The 14,098-nt window shown below is 48.1% G+C and overlaps 2 protein-coding genes and 1 non-coding gene across 6 annotated transcripts in view; 2 read left to right on the forward strand and 1 right to left on the reverse strand.

The window, feature by feature from the left end:
- The window catches only part of GAA (alpha glucosidase), a 23,896-nt gene extending 16,640 nt beyond the window's left edge, over positions 1-7,256 (forward strand). For all 4 annotated transcript variants that reach the window (XM_027080922.1, XM_027080924.1, XM_027080923.1 and 1 more), the window contains 7 exons: positions 2,473-2,624; positions 2,788-2,936; positions 3,949-4,090; positions 4,496-4,639; positions 5,048-5,212; positions 5,520-5,672; positions 6,082-7,256. In XM_027080922.1, coding sequence (XP_026936723.1) covers positions 2,473-2,624; positions 2,788-2,936; positions 3,949-4,090; positions 4,496-4,639; positions 5,048-5,212; positions 5,520-5,672; positions 6,082-6,141 — 965 coding nt within the window. In that variant the 3' untranslated portion in view covers positions 6,142-7,256. The remainder of the gene's footprint in view (positions 1-2,472; positions 2,625-2,787; positions 2,937-3,948; positions 4,091-4,495; positions 4,640-5,047; positions 5,213-5,519; positions 5,673-6,081) is intronic.
- Positions 7,257-9,648: 2,392 nt separating this feature from the next.
- Positions 9,649-14,098, reverse strand: part of EIF4A3 (eukaryotic translation initiation factor 4A3) — a 13,012-nt gene continuing 8,562 nt past the window's right edge. The window contains exons 9-12 of the mRNA XM_027080926.1: positions 13,506-13,621; positions 10,287-10,394; positions 10,059-10,186; positions 9,649-9,873 (exon numbers count right to left, since the gene is read on the reverse strand). Of these exons, the coding sequence (XP_026936727.1) occupies positions 9,857-9,873; positions 10,059-10,186; positions 10,287-10,394; positions 13,506-13,621 (369 nt within the window). The 3' untranslated portion in view covers positions 9,649-9,856. The remainder of the gene's footprint in view (positions 9,874-10,058; positions 10,187-10,286; positions 10,395-13,505; positions 13,622-14,098) is intronic.
- TRNAE-CUC (transfer RNA glutamic acid (anticodon CUC)) lies at positions 11,571-11,643 on the forward strand. The gene has a single exon. It is a non-coding gene; the product is annotated as a tRNA-Glu (tRNA).

The following is a 14,098-nucleotide window of genomic DNA, read 5'->3' on the forward strand; positions in this document are numbered from 1 at the left end:
TTTTTTTTTTTTTTTTTTTTTTTTTTTTTTTTTTTTTTTTTTTTTTTAGTAGCATGTTGTTTAGTCTCCATGTAATTTGTTCTCTCTGTGGTTGATTTCCAGTTTCATGCTGTTGTGGTCAGAAAAGATGTTTGAGATAATTTCTATCCTCTTAAATTTGTTGAGGCTTGTTTTATGTCCTAGTATTTATATAGTCTATCCCAGAGAATAGTCCATGTGTACTTGAAAAGACTGTGTATTCTGGGGTTTTTTTGGATGTAATGTCCTGAAGATATTAAGTCTGTTTTATTGTGTCATTTAGGATCTCTGTTGTCATATTGATTTTCTGTTTGGAAGGTCTGTCCATTGATGTCAGTGGGATGGTAAAGCCTCGTGTTATTATTTTTATTCCCATCAATTTCTCTATGTCTGTTAGTATTTGTTTTATGTATTTAGGTGCGCCTATACTGGGTGCATATATGTTAATGAGTGTAATATCCTCTTCTTATATTGATCCTTTTATCATTATATAGTGTGCTTCTTTATCTTTCTTTATGGCCTTTATTTTTTTGAAGATACAGAATTATATTTAATCATTTTTTGTTGTTAATAAAAGTCATTTTGAATGTTCACTTTGACAATCAAAGATCCCATTGCCCTTTAGCATGGTGCAGCCCAAGGTTACCTGTGGTTACTTCAGGTAACCACACTACAGTCAAGGGCACCATCCCCCTCTCATCTTCAACTCTGAGCGAATAATAGCCCACATGCACACCCCTGCCACTTAAGTTTCTAAAGATTCCTATTAGCAGAGGAATGAGAACCCTGTCATCTAGGAAATTTTAGTAGCACAGCGTCTAAAGAAATGGCAGCTAATAGCTACAGTAGAAAACAGTAGCTAGCAAATTTCATGCATGGGTCAGAATTCTGTATTTTTATATTCCCATCTTAGTTTAAAATACTAAGCCTCAATGACCTGTAACGTGAGAAAGAGTTGGTTACACCTGGGTCACTGATGAGAAAACAAGATCTCTGAAAATGTTGCATGGGCTTTGTTTTAAAGTCTGTTTTGTCTGATACAAGTATTGCTACCCCCACTTTCTTGTCATTCCCATTTGCATGAAATATCTTTTTCCATCCTCTCACTTTTAAGCTATGTGTGTCCTTTGCCCTAAAGTGGGTCTCCTGTAGGCAGCACCTTGTAGGCTCTTGTTTTATTATCCAATCTGCCACTCTGTGTCTTTTGACTGGAGCGTTTAGTCCATTGACATTGAAGGTAATTATTGATATGTGTTTATTGCCATTTTAGACCTTGTTTTCCATTTGATTTTGTATTTCTTTTTTGTTTCTTTTGTGGTTTGATGGTTTTCTTTTGTATTTTCCTTGTGTTCTTTTGGTTTTTGTGAATCACCTTTATGTTTTGATTTGTGGTAACCTGGTTTTCAAGTATGTTAACCTGTTACTGTATCTACTTGCTTTAGACTTGTAGCCATACAGGCTCAAACACATTCTGAAAAAAAAATCTATATTTTATTACTCCCCTCCCCCACATATTATGATTTTGATGTCCTCTTACATTTTCATGTTTATCCCTTTGCTGTTCATTGTAGTTATCATTGCTTTCACAAAAATATTTTTGATTTTTTTTAAAATCTTTGTACTGGCTTAGGTGATTTACTTTCCAATTGTGATTTTCTTTTTCCTATAGATTCTTGCTTCTTTTCTATTTAGAGAAGACCTTTCAGTATTTCTTTTAGGATAGGTTTAGCATTGCTGTATTCTGTTAGTTTTTGCTTGTCTGAGAAATTCTTTATCTTTCCTTCTATTCTAAATGATAACCTTGCTGGGTAGAGTATCCTAGGTTGCAGGTTTTTCCCTTTCAGGACTTTGAATGTATCTTGCCACTCCCTTCTGGCCTGCAACCTTTCTGTAGAGAAAGCAGCTGATAGCCTTATGGGGTTCCCTTGTAATTAACTTTGTTTTTCTCTTGCTGCCTTTAGAATCCTCTTTAACTTTTGCCATTTTAATTATGTCTTGGTGTAGGTCTGTTTGGGTTCATCTTGTTTGGGACCCTCTGTGCTTCCTGTACCTGGTTCCCTCTTCTGATAAGGTCACCAGTCATGGTGAATTAGGGTCCACCCTAACGTCCTCTTCTCAACCTGATTACATCTTCAATGACCCTATTTCCAAATATGGCAACCAGGGGTTAGGACTAGAACTTACTTTGGAGGGAAATACAATTCAGCCCTAAGGGGTCTAGTTTGCCCTGCCCACCCTGCGAGCTAGGGAGCAGATGCGGCTTGTCATTCTGCTGACCACAAGTGCAAGGTGCAGTGGCCATTGGTGTACTGACCATCAGGTGGGGGCTGGGTGGGAGGGGCTTTGGGAGGGATCCTTGCCTCCAGCCAGTTCAACAGACATGTCTGTCAGGCTCCTTGGCCCTAGACTGCTCCTACTGTAGCAGCTGGAGGCCCATCTGACTCTGCCCTCCAGAAATCCTGCTCTTCAATCTGCTGGGGGTGCCCCTGGTGGGGGCCGACATCTGTGGCTTCCTGGGCAACACTTCGGAGGAGCTGTGTGTGCGCTGGACCCAGCTGGGGGCCTTCTACCCCTTCATGCGGAACCACAATGGCCTGAACAGCCTGGTAGGGCGGGGGCAGCAGGGGAGGCCGTGCCCTGGGGAATGCCACTTTCTGTGCCAATGAGCCCAGCACTGGCTGGCCCAAAGTGCTGGGTCTCCTGGGGTGGGGGGACCTCGGAGTCCATGGTCCTAGATCCCAGGTGCTTCCTCCACTCCCTCCACTGCAGCCGCAGGAGCCGTACAGGTTCAGCGAGACGGCACAGCAAGCCATGAGGAAGGCCTTTGCCCTGCGCTACATGCTGCTGCCCTATCTCTACACGCTGTTCCATGGGGCCCACGTCAGAGGCGAGACCGTGGCCCGGCCCCTCTTCTTGGAGTGAGTGCCTGGGTTGGGAGTGATGGCCTCCGGCCCACTGACCCCAGGGCAGCTAACCTGCTGCAGGGGGTGTTCTGGGCACTGAGAGAGGAAGGAGGTTGCAGCAAAATCTGGGCACTCCCCACTGAGGTGCCCCCCTGAACCCCCAGTTCCCACCCATTAGATTCCAGCTCAGGGCAGGGAGCACTGGATAACGGAAAAACCCAGGATGAACACTGAGTACAGACCAGGCCTCCCAGATGGTAAAACAAGTTATAAGACTATCATGATTGAATCCATCTGGGGCTTAAGGGGACAAGACCACTAAAGAAATCCAATAGATATCCCCCAAGTAGGACTTAGTATATCTAAGAAGTTACCGTACCATAAAATGGCACCTCGAATCAGAGGATTAAAGGATCCTCCAGTAGTAAGGTAATTAGTTAGCTATTTGCAAAAATCAACTTATTTTCCACTCATCTGTACAAACCTAAGTTCCAAATGATTACGTAGTTAAATGACAAAAATTAAGCTGTAGAAAAGCTGCAGGAAAACAGAAGTGAATGCTTCTCTATGACCTGTCAGGAGAGGGCTTTCTAAGCATCAAAAGCAAAAAAGCAAAGGGAAGGAGGTTTCATTTAGGAAAAAAAAGTAACACTTCTTTGAATATAAGCAGAAAAATATTAAAACTGCTCTGAACATAGATTGTCAAGGCAATCGAATGGGAGAAAACATTATCAATAAAATGACAGTCACTGTCCCTAATGTACAGAAACTCAGACCAGGGGTAAGAGCCAGATAGACATGTGGGCAAGAACACAACTTGCAAACAGGGAATGTGAACAGGTCATGCCCAAGTAGTCGGGCAGGGAGAGGTTATTCTTGGCTCCTGCCTTGACTTAAGCTGGCCAGAACCGGCCCTGCCACATGTAACCCAGGTCCTCTGGCTCCTGTCCACGCCTCCCCATGGGTCCCTTGAACCCACTGACTTCAGAGGTCACCAGGCCCCCCTGCCCATCCCTCCTGTTTGAAGGTTCCCCGAGGATCCCCGCACCTGGACAGTGGACCGCCAGCTCCTGTGGGGGGAGGCTCTGCTCATCACCCCGGTGCTCAAGGCTGGGAAGGTTGAGGTCACTGGCTACTTTCCCCGCAGCACGTGGTATGACCTGCGGACGGTGAGTCCTGGGGCCCTGAAACTTGGGAGGACGGGGGAGATGGAGCGGGTCTTCCCTCCAGCACCATCCGTGTGGACCAGAGTGAAAAAGGAGTTCTGGCTACATGAGGGCCCTCACCTGGGTGCTCCATCAGCATCATCCTGTGTGAGCCTTACAGGACCCATTTTCCAGATGGAGAAACCGAGGCTGAGTGGGTGACTTGCCACTGAGCTGAGCTGGGACTCCAGTTCTGCTCCCAAACTCCTGCCCCTTCTTGCGTCCTCTGACCTGCCCTACCCGAGCCCTGGCTCAGGCCTCGCATGCTCTGTCCCCACCATGTGGCCAGATCTTTGCTCTCAGCTCCCGACAACAGCACAGGAGCTTGGCAATGCCCAGGACCCTTTGTGACACGACATCCCCCTCCAGGTGCCAGTGGAGGCCTTTGGCAGCCTCCCACCTCCTGCACCCCTCACGTCTGCCATCCACAGCGAGGGGCAGTGGGTGACACTGTCCGCCCCACTGGACACCATCAACCTCCACCTCCGGGCCGGGCACATCATCCCCATGCAGGTACTTGGGCCGGGCCCCTGATCCTATTTGTCCAGCCCTGGGGTTGCTGGGACCCCACATGCCTCTGTTCAATTGGGGGTCTGCCCCCAGGCAGAGATGATCCTTCTGAGGGTTGAGGATGAGCTGGGCTGGGGAAGGACAGGATACATCCTTGCACTCACTTGCTCCCGGGCCTGGTGAAGGAGAGGCCTGCTTCATTGGCCTTTCTCAGAAAACTGTCAGTCTGCAAACCTCTTTGGGCCTCACGTCCTCTGAGGTGTCCACGGGCCTTCAGGCCGCTCGGCCGTGGGCTGTCCTGCGGATCGTGGTTTCTTCTAGCACGGCACTGTCCCAGCCTAGTGCTCCTCACGCCTGGGTCTGGAGGCCTCCACCAGGTTTGGGACAGTGACGTGGGCCACCCCCTCCCAGGGCCCTGGCCTCACAACCACAGAGTCCCGCAAGAAGCCCATGGCCCTGGCTGTGGCCCTGACTGCAAGCGGGGAGGCCCGAGGGGAGCTGTTCTGGGACGATGGGGAGAGCCTAGGAGTGCTGGACCGTGGGGCGTACACGCAGGTCATCTTCCTGGCCACGAACGTGAGTTCTGGGATCCGCCTAGGCTGGGGGCTGTCTTGGGGTGATTATCCTGACTTGGTGAGGGGAGCTGGCCTGGGGTCCTGGGATGGCCACCTGTCCCTGGGTCAAGCAGACTGAAGGGGAGAAGAGCCTGTAGGCCAACTGTCTTGGCTGGAGTTCCCTGCACTGCGCCAGTGTCCTAGGGTTTGCACGGGGTGTGCTGCCGACCTGCCCTCCCCATCTGCTGTCCAGAGGCCCTGCCCTGGTGGGGCTTCCTGGCCCAGGCCATCTGCTCACACCTCTGGTCCTGTCTCTCTGCTTCGGCCAGAACACCATCGTGAACCAGCTGGTGCACGTGAGCAGTGAGGGGGCTGGCCTGCAGCTGAGGAAGGTGACCGTCCTGGGGGTGGCCACAGCCCCCCAGCAAGTCGTCTGCAATGGCGTTTCTGTATCCAACTTCACCTACGGCCCTGACACGGAGGCAAGAGAGCCTACATTTGAGGCCAGAAGGCCTGTCCCTGAGGGTGGGCGAGGGGGCGGGAGGTGCCCGCTGAGCTGGCATCATGGGATTCCCTGTCCAGAAGGGAGAGGACACTTAGGCCTTACAAGGGGCGGAGAGGAACTGATCCTTGCGGGGAGGAGTGGGAAGGCTCAGTCCCCTCGCACTTCACATCTTTTCCCTGCCTGTGTCCACACTGTCAGCCCCTGGTTAGAGGGCAGCTCATTTCCAAAGCAAATTAAGGCGGCCACTGCCAAGAGTGCTCAGAGGGAACAGAGCGAGACGCTCCCAGGGCTAGGTCAGACCCCATGTCCACCGTCCACCCATGTCCACAGACTGCTGTCTGCCCCACCTCTGTTGCCAAGCAAATTTTCCTATTTCTTGTCCCCAGACCCTGGACATCCCTGTCTCGCTGACGATGGGAGAGCAGTTCCTCATCAGTTGGTCTTAATCTGGGGCCCAGTGGTGTGCTGCTCCTTTACAGACCTCCCGGCAGCCCAGCACCTGCACCCTCAGTCGGCGGTATGTGGGCCTTGGGTCAGAGCACTTACCCCAAATCGCATGTCACTGACATCCCTGAACACCCGGATCTGCTTGTGAGTCTACCCCCCAGGCTCTGGGCCAGCAGCTCTTCTGAGTCTTCTGTCCAGATCCCAGTCGGGTCAGTGCCCTGAGGGGTGGTGCCCTGTTTACTGGAAGATTTGCTTCTCTGTAGCCTGTCACTGTGACGCATGCAATGTCAGTCACCACTGCCTGCCTGTGACGCAGAGGTGGTGCTTGGTATGGGGTGGTACCTGCACCCCAAGGTCCTGGCTCTGACCTGATGAAAGCAGAGCTGGGGGGCCGCTGCAGACTGCTTTCTGGGCAGCTGCCCCCGACAACAGGGGTGGAGGCTGTCCACCAGTCTGACAAGTGGGCCTAGACACTCGGCAGAATTCCCAGGACTTGGGGATCCCTTAATCTGAAGTGCAATTATTTTTAATAAAAGGGGCATTTGCAATCAAGCTTCTGCCGGTCCTTCTGAGATTCAGGGTAAGGAGGATGTGTCTAGAGGCCCTGACACAGAAGCAGGACTCCTTCCTTGATGGGCCCCTGGACGTTCCCAGGCAGGGTGTGCATATGTGCTGTACTGTGCATGCTCAAAGCAGCACCCTCACGTCCCCACCTCACACCCTAGTATCACCCATCTCTAAGGTGACTGGAAAACATCCAGCCAGGCCTGGTGTCAGTCATGTGGTGGGAGATACACCCTCCCCCGACCCTGCCCAAGGGCTATGCAGACTAAGCTGCTACCCCCAACACCTCCGTTCCCAGGCAACAGCTGGTCTCCTTTTGGTCACTATAGACTAGTTTACATTTTCTGGAATTTTATATAAATGGAGTCATATAGCATGTATTTCTTTTGGTCTAATTAATTAATTACTTTGAGATTTATCCATGTGGTGTGCTTTTTAATTGCCAAATAGTTTTCCATTGGCTAGAGGTGCCACATTTATTAAATTTACATGGATGTAAGGATTGTTTTCAGTTTTTGACTATTGTGAATAAAGACGATGTAATCATGGACCAGTCTGTGAACGGACCTGTTTTCATATCTCTTGAGCAAACACCGCAAGTGTGATATGGTCAGGTCATATGGAGGGTGTGTGTGTGACCGAACTGTTTTCCAAAGTGGGTGACACACTGCACTCCTACCAGCCTTGCTGTCGCTTGGTGTGGTCCGTATGCTCATTTTCAGCTGTTCCAGTGACAGTGGATCTCGCAGGTCTGATTTGCAACTGAAGATGGCGAGCATCTTTCATGGACTTGTCACCCATAAATCTTCTCTGGTGAAGTGTCTGTTCAGGTATCTTGCCCATTTTTTACTTGGATTTGTTGACCTTATTATTGAGTTACAAAGTACATTGTTTTTCCAATTGCTACCATAACAAATTACCACAATCTCTGTGGCTCAAAATAACACATTTATTCTATCACAGTTCTGTAGGTCAGAAATTTGACACGGTCAGCTGGGCTAAATTAGGTGTCAGCAGGGCAGCTTCTTCTCTGGAGGCTCCAGGGGAGAATGTGCTCCCCTGCTCATGCAAGTTGTCGGCAGAATTCAGTCTCCTGAGTGTATGGGTGTGAGGTCCACATGTCCCTGTGGTTGAGCCAGACGTCCTCCTCAGCTTCTAGAGGCTGCTCCATATCCTGGCTCGTGGCACCTTCATCTTCAAATCCAGCAATGGTGGGTTGAGTCCTTCTCACCCCAGAGAATCAATCCTGCCTCTTCCATTATACCACTCTCTGACCCATGGTAGCCCAGAGCATTCTTGACTTTAAAGGGCGCATGTGATTAGATAGGGTCCACCTGGATAATCCAGGATAATTTCATCTCAATCTTTAATTACACCTGCAAAGTCCTTACCATTTAATGTAGCATATTCACAGGTTCCAGGGATTAAGATGTGGGCATTTTGGGGGGACCACCATTCTACCTACACTTAAAGTTCTTGATATTTTCTAGTTTAAGTCCTTTGTCAAGTATATGCTTTGCAAATATTTTCCCCCCTTGCTCATGCCCTTTCTGTCTTTAAGTATAATTTTAGAGGAGGAAGTATAAGACTGCCCGATTTCTGAGGTATAGTTCACATACCACACAATTTTACCACTTTAAAATGTACAATTCAGTACTTTTTAGTACATTCACAGAATTGTGCAACACTTACCTCTGTCTAGTTCCACATTTTCATCACCCCAAAGAAGCCCTGTCCTCTTTAGCAGTCACTCCCTGTTTCCACCTCTCAGCCCCCAGAAAACCACTAATCTGCTTTCTGTCCTATGGATTTACCCATTTGGGACATTTCACAGAAACGGAAACACTGTGGCCTTTTGTGACTGGCTTCTTCCAGTTAGCCTATTTTCAAGGTTCATCCATATTGCAACGTGTCAGCACTTCATTCTTTCCTATTGCCAAATAATATTCATGTGTACTTACCACATCTTTCAGTCGATGGGCACTTGGGTTATTTCCACTTTTCAGCTATTATGAATAATGCTGTGAACATTTCTGTCTAACCTGACACACCAGCCCCTTGTTTCAACACTTAGCCACCATGGATTACAGCTGAACCCACCTGACCTGTGACTCGAGTGGCCCCAAGCACCTGCCCAAGAACCTCCACCCACGTGCGTCAGTGCCAATGTCCCATTGCTTCCCTCCCCGAGCCCCCAGTGATACGCACTCCTTTCCTGGTGCTGGAGGACACTGGTGAGCTCACCTGTGCAGTCTGCACTCCAGACTACTGCCTACGCAGAAGGACGCCCTCAAAGGGAAGTATTCTAATTTCTCCTACTGCCCAAGAGCCAGGCTGCTTTCCAAAAAGTCTGTACCTACTAACACCACCATCACGCCCCCTACACCTTCACCAACACTCAGGGTTAATGGTTTTGAAAACATAACACTTCTGAATCACCCCCAAGGATACACATTTCCGTGGATGTTTGCCATTTCTTTGTTACCTTACTTGACAGCATCTCAATTAGGTTAAGTTTCTCAGGTGTCTTACCTTCTGGCTTGTTTCCTGCTTGCCCCTCCCTGAATCACCGATGGTGCCCTGTGCACAACCCCTCCTCAGCTGTGACCGGTGGGCTCATTAGTCCAGAGGGAGCCTGGCTGGTGAATCCTTCCTCCTGGTTATCTGCCCAGGGTGCCATCCTGCCCCTCTGCATCTGGGCACACAGACCCAGGCCAACCCAGAGAAAAGTATTTATGGTCTCAACTCCCCCACCTGCCATCCATAAGAAATGGGATTGGGTACCAATCTGGGTAAGTGTGGAGAGGCCAGGCAGCTTACCACTTCCATTTCACCATCTTAGAGATCAAGAAAGAGTGAAATGACTGCCCAAGATCATACAGACAGCAGGTTACTAGAAAAGCTGAGGGCAAACAAAAGTTAGAAAGAAATACAAATTAGAGTTTATGGGAAAAGTTTTAAATGTTTAATGAAAAAGACTTAAAGCAATGCATTATTTACATGTGGGTAAGAAAAGGTGGCAGAATCTCCAAAGTTTGTCCTGTGGGGGCTTTGAGAAGAGAATTCACATAAACCCCATTAAATAGAAACCGCCCCTAAATATTTCCAAATTGATACAAAATAGGTGAACAGGCTCCAGCAAGCAGACTGTCAAATCAGATCAGCAACTGAAAGAGAAGATAAACAAGAAGGAAGAATACAAACAAGTGAAAATTTGTAAATTTAACTAAAGGCTCACAAAAGACTTCTCAAAAACAAAAGAAAAATAAAGCGGGAAAAACCTCAAGTGCCCCAAACCAGGAACCAGGAAGCTCTCTCTAAAACAATCACAAACATGGATTTACTGTCTTACCGTTCATGGGCATCTCGTCAATCTGAGTGGAGTAGTACTGCTCAATGTCTCTGAGGATTCGGATATCATCATTCTTCACAAAATTAATGGCCACGCCCTTTCGGCCATATCGACCTGATCGCCCAATTCTTCAACAATAAAGCAAAATCACTTCAGTAAACATAGCAAAAAAGGTTTCAGTAAACCCATCAACAAGACTGAAACCAAAGAAAAACTTGTGCTGCCTACCTGTGTATGTACAGCTCTCTGTTGTTGGGCAGGTCGTAATTAATGATGAGGGACACCTGGGGCACGTCCAGCCCCCGGGCCCAGACGTCTGTAGAAATGAGCACTCGGCTGCACAAAGAAAGGCATTTGAGACAATCACCTTAGCATAAAAGGGTCAGACCGGCTACGAACACATCAGGGCCCCTCACACTGGCCCCTCTGCAGGCTGAAGCACAAGGGACAGCACCAGAAAGCCGCGTTCAGAAGGCGCGTTTGGTATATTTCATTACTTAGGTCATGTGTGCTGATAAAAAAAAAAAACAATTTGGCTATCTTTTACACTACTACATTTAATTTGTTTCGAGCCAGTCCCATACCAATAATTGGGAAGGACATTTTACTTTTGTCTAGCAAAAACTCAAGTACAGCGGCCTCACTGATTTTGGTGCAGTGTTTACAGTATCTTCAAATTAGAAATGCAACTCACACCTCTCTGTCCTTCACACAGGACAGAATCTGACACACCACAGACCCACACTATCCAATGCTGAGGCCACCAGCCCACCAAGCACCAGAGTGGCTGGTCTGAAATGAGATTGTCTTACGGTGTAAAATTCACACTGGATTTGAATACTGAGTACAAAAAAAATGCAAAAAACCTCGTTAATATTTTTAATGTTGATTACATGTTGAAGTGATATGATATATTGGGTTAAATGACATATGTTTACTTGAATTATATTTCTATTGGACATCGCTGGTCTAGAAGCATTCAAAGTCTGAAGGGACAGCAGAATAGGAGAAAATAATCCTGCCAGATAATCACATATAACTGGAGCCCTAGAGGAAGAGGAAAGAATGGGGCCAAAGCACCAACAGAGGGGTAAGGCCAAGAGTCACAGAAGTGCCAAACGGAAGGAGTAAGACTGAATCACACATGGACCCATCAGCGTGAAACCACATAAACAAAACAGACCTAAGAAGCAGCCTGCAGAGAAGACACTGTTTTACATGAGCAGCAGCAGGTGACATCCCCACAGGACTGACACAACCAAGAAACACCAGATAGAGAGGGCCGACTGCACTAGGCCACTTCATAGAAGGGATTAGAATGTCTGCAGAGTTTGGTGTCCACAGGATGTCTGGGACTGATCCCGCCTGGATTGCCTCCTTCAACACATCAGAAGGAGGTGTTTCAAGATGAAGCAGACATTTCCAAAGAAACTTAAACATTTTGTTACCAGCAGACCCAAACTAAATACAGAAAGACATTCTTCAAGCACAAGGAAATGCATCCCTGGGACTTCCCTGATGGTCTAGTGGGTAAGACTCTGCACTCTCAATGCAGGGGGCCCAGGTTTGATCCCTGGTCGGGGAACTAGGTCCCGTATGCATGCCGCAACTAAAGATCCCATGTGCCGCAACTAAGACCTGGTGCAGCCAAAATAAATAAACAAATATGTATATATATGTATATATTAAAAAAATATATACATATATATGTATATATTAAAATGCATCCCTGATGGAAGCTCAGAGATAAAGGAAAAACAGAAGAGTAACGAGTATGGTCACTGTGCAGCATTCATTATATGAATTATGTAATGATATAAAGCACAAATTTCTTGTTGAGGTTGAATATATGTAAATTAAAACACATGACAACAGTGACAGAAGTCTGGGGGGTGCGTGTCACTGAAGTCAGGGTTTCAAGTTCTCTGTGCTCTCAGAGGAGATGGTAAAAGTACCAAGCAACCACAGCTGCTGATGACTCTTCAGGGTGACCACTAAATAACATAAAGAAAGAAACATTTTCCAAAATAAAAAGTGGGGAGGGCTTCCCTGATGGCGCAGTGGTTGAGAGTCCGCCTGCCGATGCAGGGGACATGGGTTCGTGCCCCGGTCCGGGAAGATCCCACATGCCACGGAGAGGCTGGGCCCGTGAGCCATGGCCGCTGGGCCTGCGCGTCCGGAGCCTGTGCTCCGCAATGGGAGAGACCACAACGGTGAGAGGCCCACGTACCGCAAGGAAAAAAAAAAAAAAAAGTGGTATTTACATTAAACGAAACTGGACTAAATGTTCCAGTTAAAAGACAATTATGGGCTTCCCTTGTAGCGTAGTGGTTAAGAATCCGCCTGCCAATGCAGGGGACACAAGTTCGAGCTCTGGTCCAGGAAGATCCCACATGCCAGAGCAACTAAGCCTGTGCACCACAACTACTGAGCCTGCGCTCTAGAGCCCGCGCTCTAGAGCCCGTGAGCCACAACTACTGAAGCCCACATGCCTAGAGCCCATACTCCACAACAAGAGAAGACACCACAACGAGAAGCCCGCACGCCGCAACAAAGAGTAGCCCCCACTCACCGCAACTAGAGAAAGCCCCGCAGCAATGAAGACCCAATGCAGCCAAAAATAAATAAATTTTAAAAAAAGACAGCAATTATCATTAGATTAAAAGGAAAAATAAAACCCAACTATATGCTGGTTGCATGAAATCCATCTAAAGCTTAAGTCTACAAACCAGAGGTGAAGGAAGAAAGGTGGTACTAAGGAGACACCAAGCGTTCAGAGCCGGTGCTGCTGGTCAGACAGAGCAGGATTCAGGACAAAAGCCCTAGTAGAGAAGGGCAGACACTTCCACAGCAAAAGCTAAATCCTCCAGAAATGTAGTAATTCTGAACTTGTACACTCAGGTCTCTGGACCCATAATGCAAGAACGGACAGAACCCCCAAGAGGAAAACCGGCACTCTCAACACTGATGAAACAAGGCTTAAGGGAAAAAGGGTAAGGATGCAGGTTTGAGAAATACAGCTAGCAACTGAAATCCAACACCACACAGCACCCATCTTGTCCAAGCACAGAGAACATTTGTAAAATGACCAACCCCGTGCTGGGCCACAAAGCAAGTCTGAATACACACTGAGGGGATGAAATCACACAAAGTGGGTTCTCTGGCCACAGTGGGATTAAGCTAAAACCAATACAAAAAGATAAACAGAAAATCTCCATTTATTTGGAAACAGAAAAATACGCTTCTAAATAAGGCAACCAACCTACGTAGTTAAGGCTAGTTCTCATCTCAGCCTAACCTATCACACCAGCAGTGGCTGCCCTGCTCACCAGCAAGTTGGTGACCTGCCCAAGCTCAGCTGTGGGGGGGAAAACTCGGGTAACACCCCGTAAATGCTGGCCCACAGCACCAGCACCAGGACCACAGCAGAGAGCTCAGCCAACCCACCTGGCACCTGACCGGAACTCCTTCATGATGGACTCACGCTCCTTCTGGGGCATGTCCCCGTGCATGGATGACACGGTGAAGTTGGCTTCCCTCATCTTCTCCGTCAGCCAGTCAACCTACAGATGGAATCAACAGATGCTGCCATAAGTTCACAAACCAGAGACTGTATACAGGATTTCATGTCAATTACCTGCAGAACCAATTCGAATATTCATAAACAAGTGCTCTTAAAACTCAGGCTAGGGACTTCCCTAGTGGCGCAGTGGTTAAGAACCCCACCTGCCAATGCGGGGGACAGGGGTTCGAGCCCTGGTCTGGGAAGATCCCACATGTCATGGAGCAACTAAGACCGTGCGCCACAACTACTGAGCCTGCGCTCTAGAGCCTGCGAGCCACAACTCCTGAGCCTGTGTGCTGCAACTACTGAAGTCCGCGTGCTTAGAGCCCTTGCTCTGCAACAAGAGAAGCCATCACAATGAGAAGCCTGCACACCACAACGAAGAGTAGCCCCCGCTCGCCACAACTAGAGAAAGTCCATGCGCAGCAACGAAGACCCAGCACGGCCAAATTAAAAAAAAAAAAAAATATATATA

Source organism: Aethalodelphis obliquidens, unplaced genomic scaffold (assembly GCF_003676395.1).
Source record: "Aethalodelphis obliquidens isolate GAN/ISIS:26980383/991018 unplaced genomic scaffold, ASM367639v1 scaffold44, whole genome shotgun sequence".
In the NCBI taxonomy this organism is placed as follows: domain Eukaryota; kingdom Metazoa; phylum Chordata; class Mammalia; order Artiodactyla; family Delphinidae; genus Aethalodelphis; species Aethalodelphis obliquidens.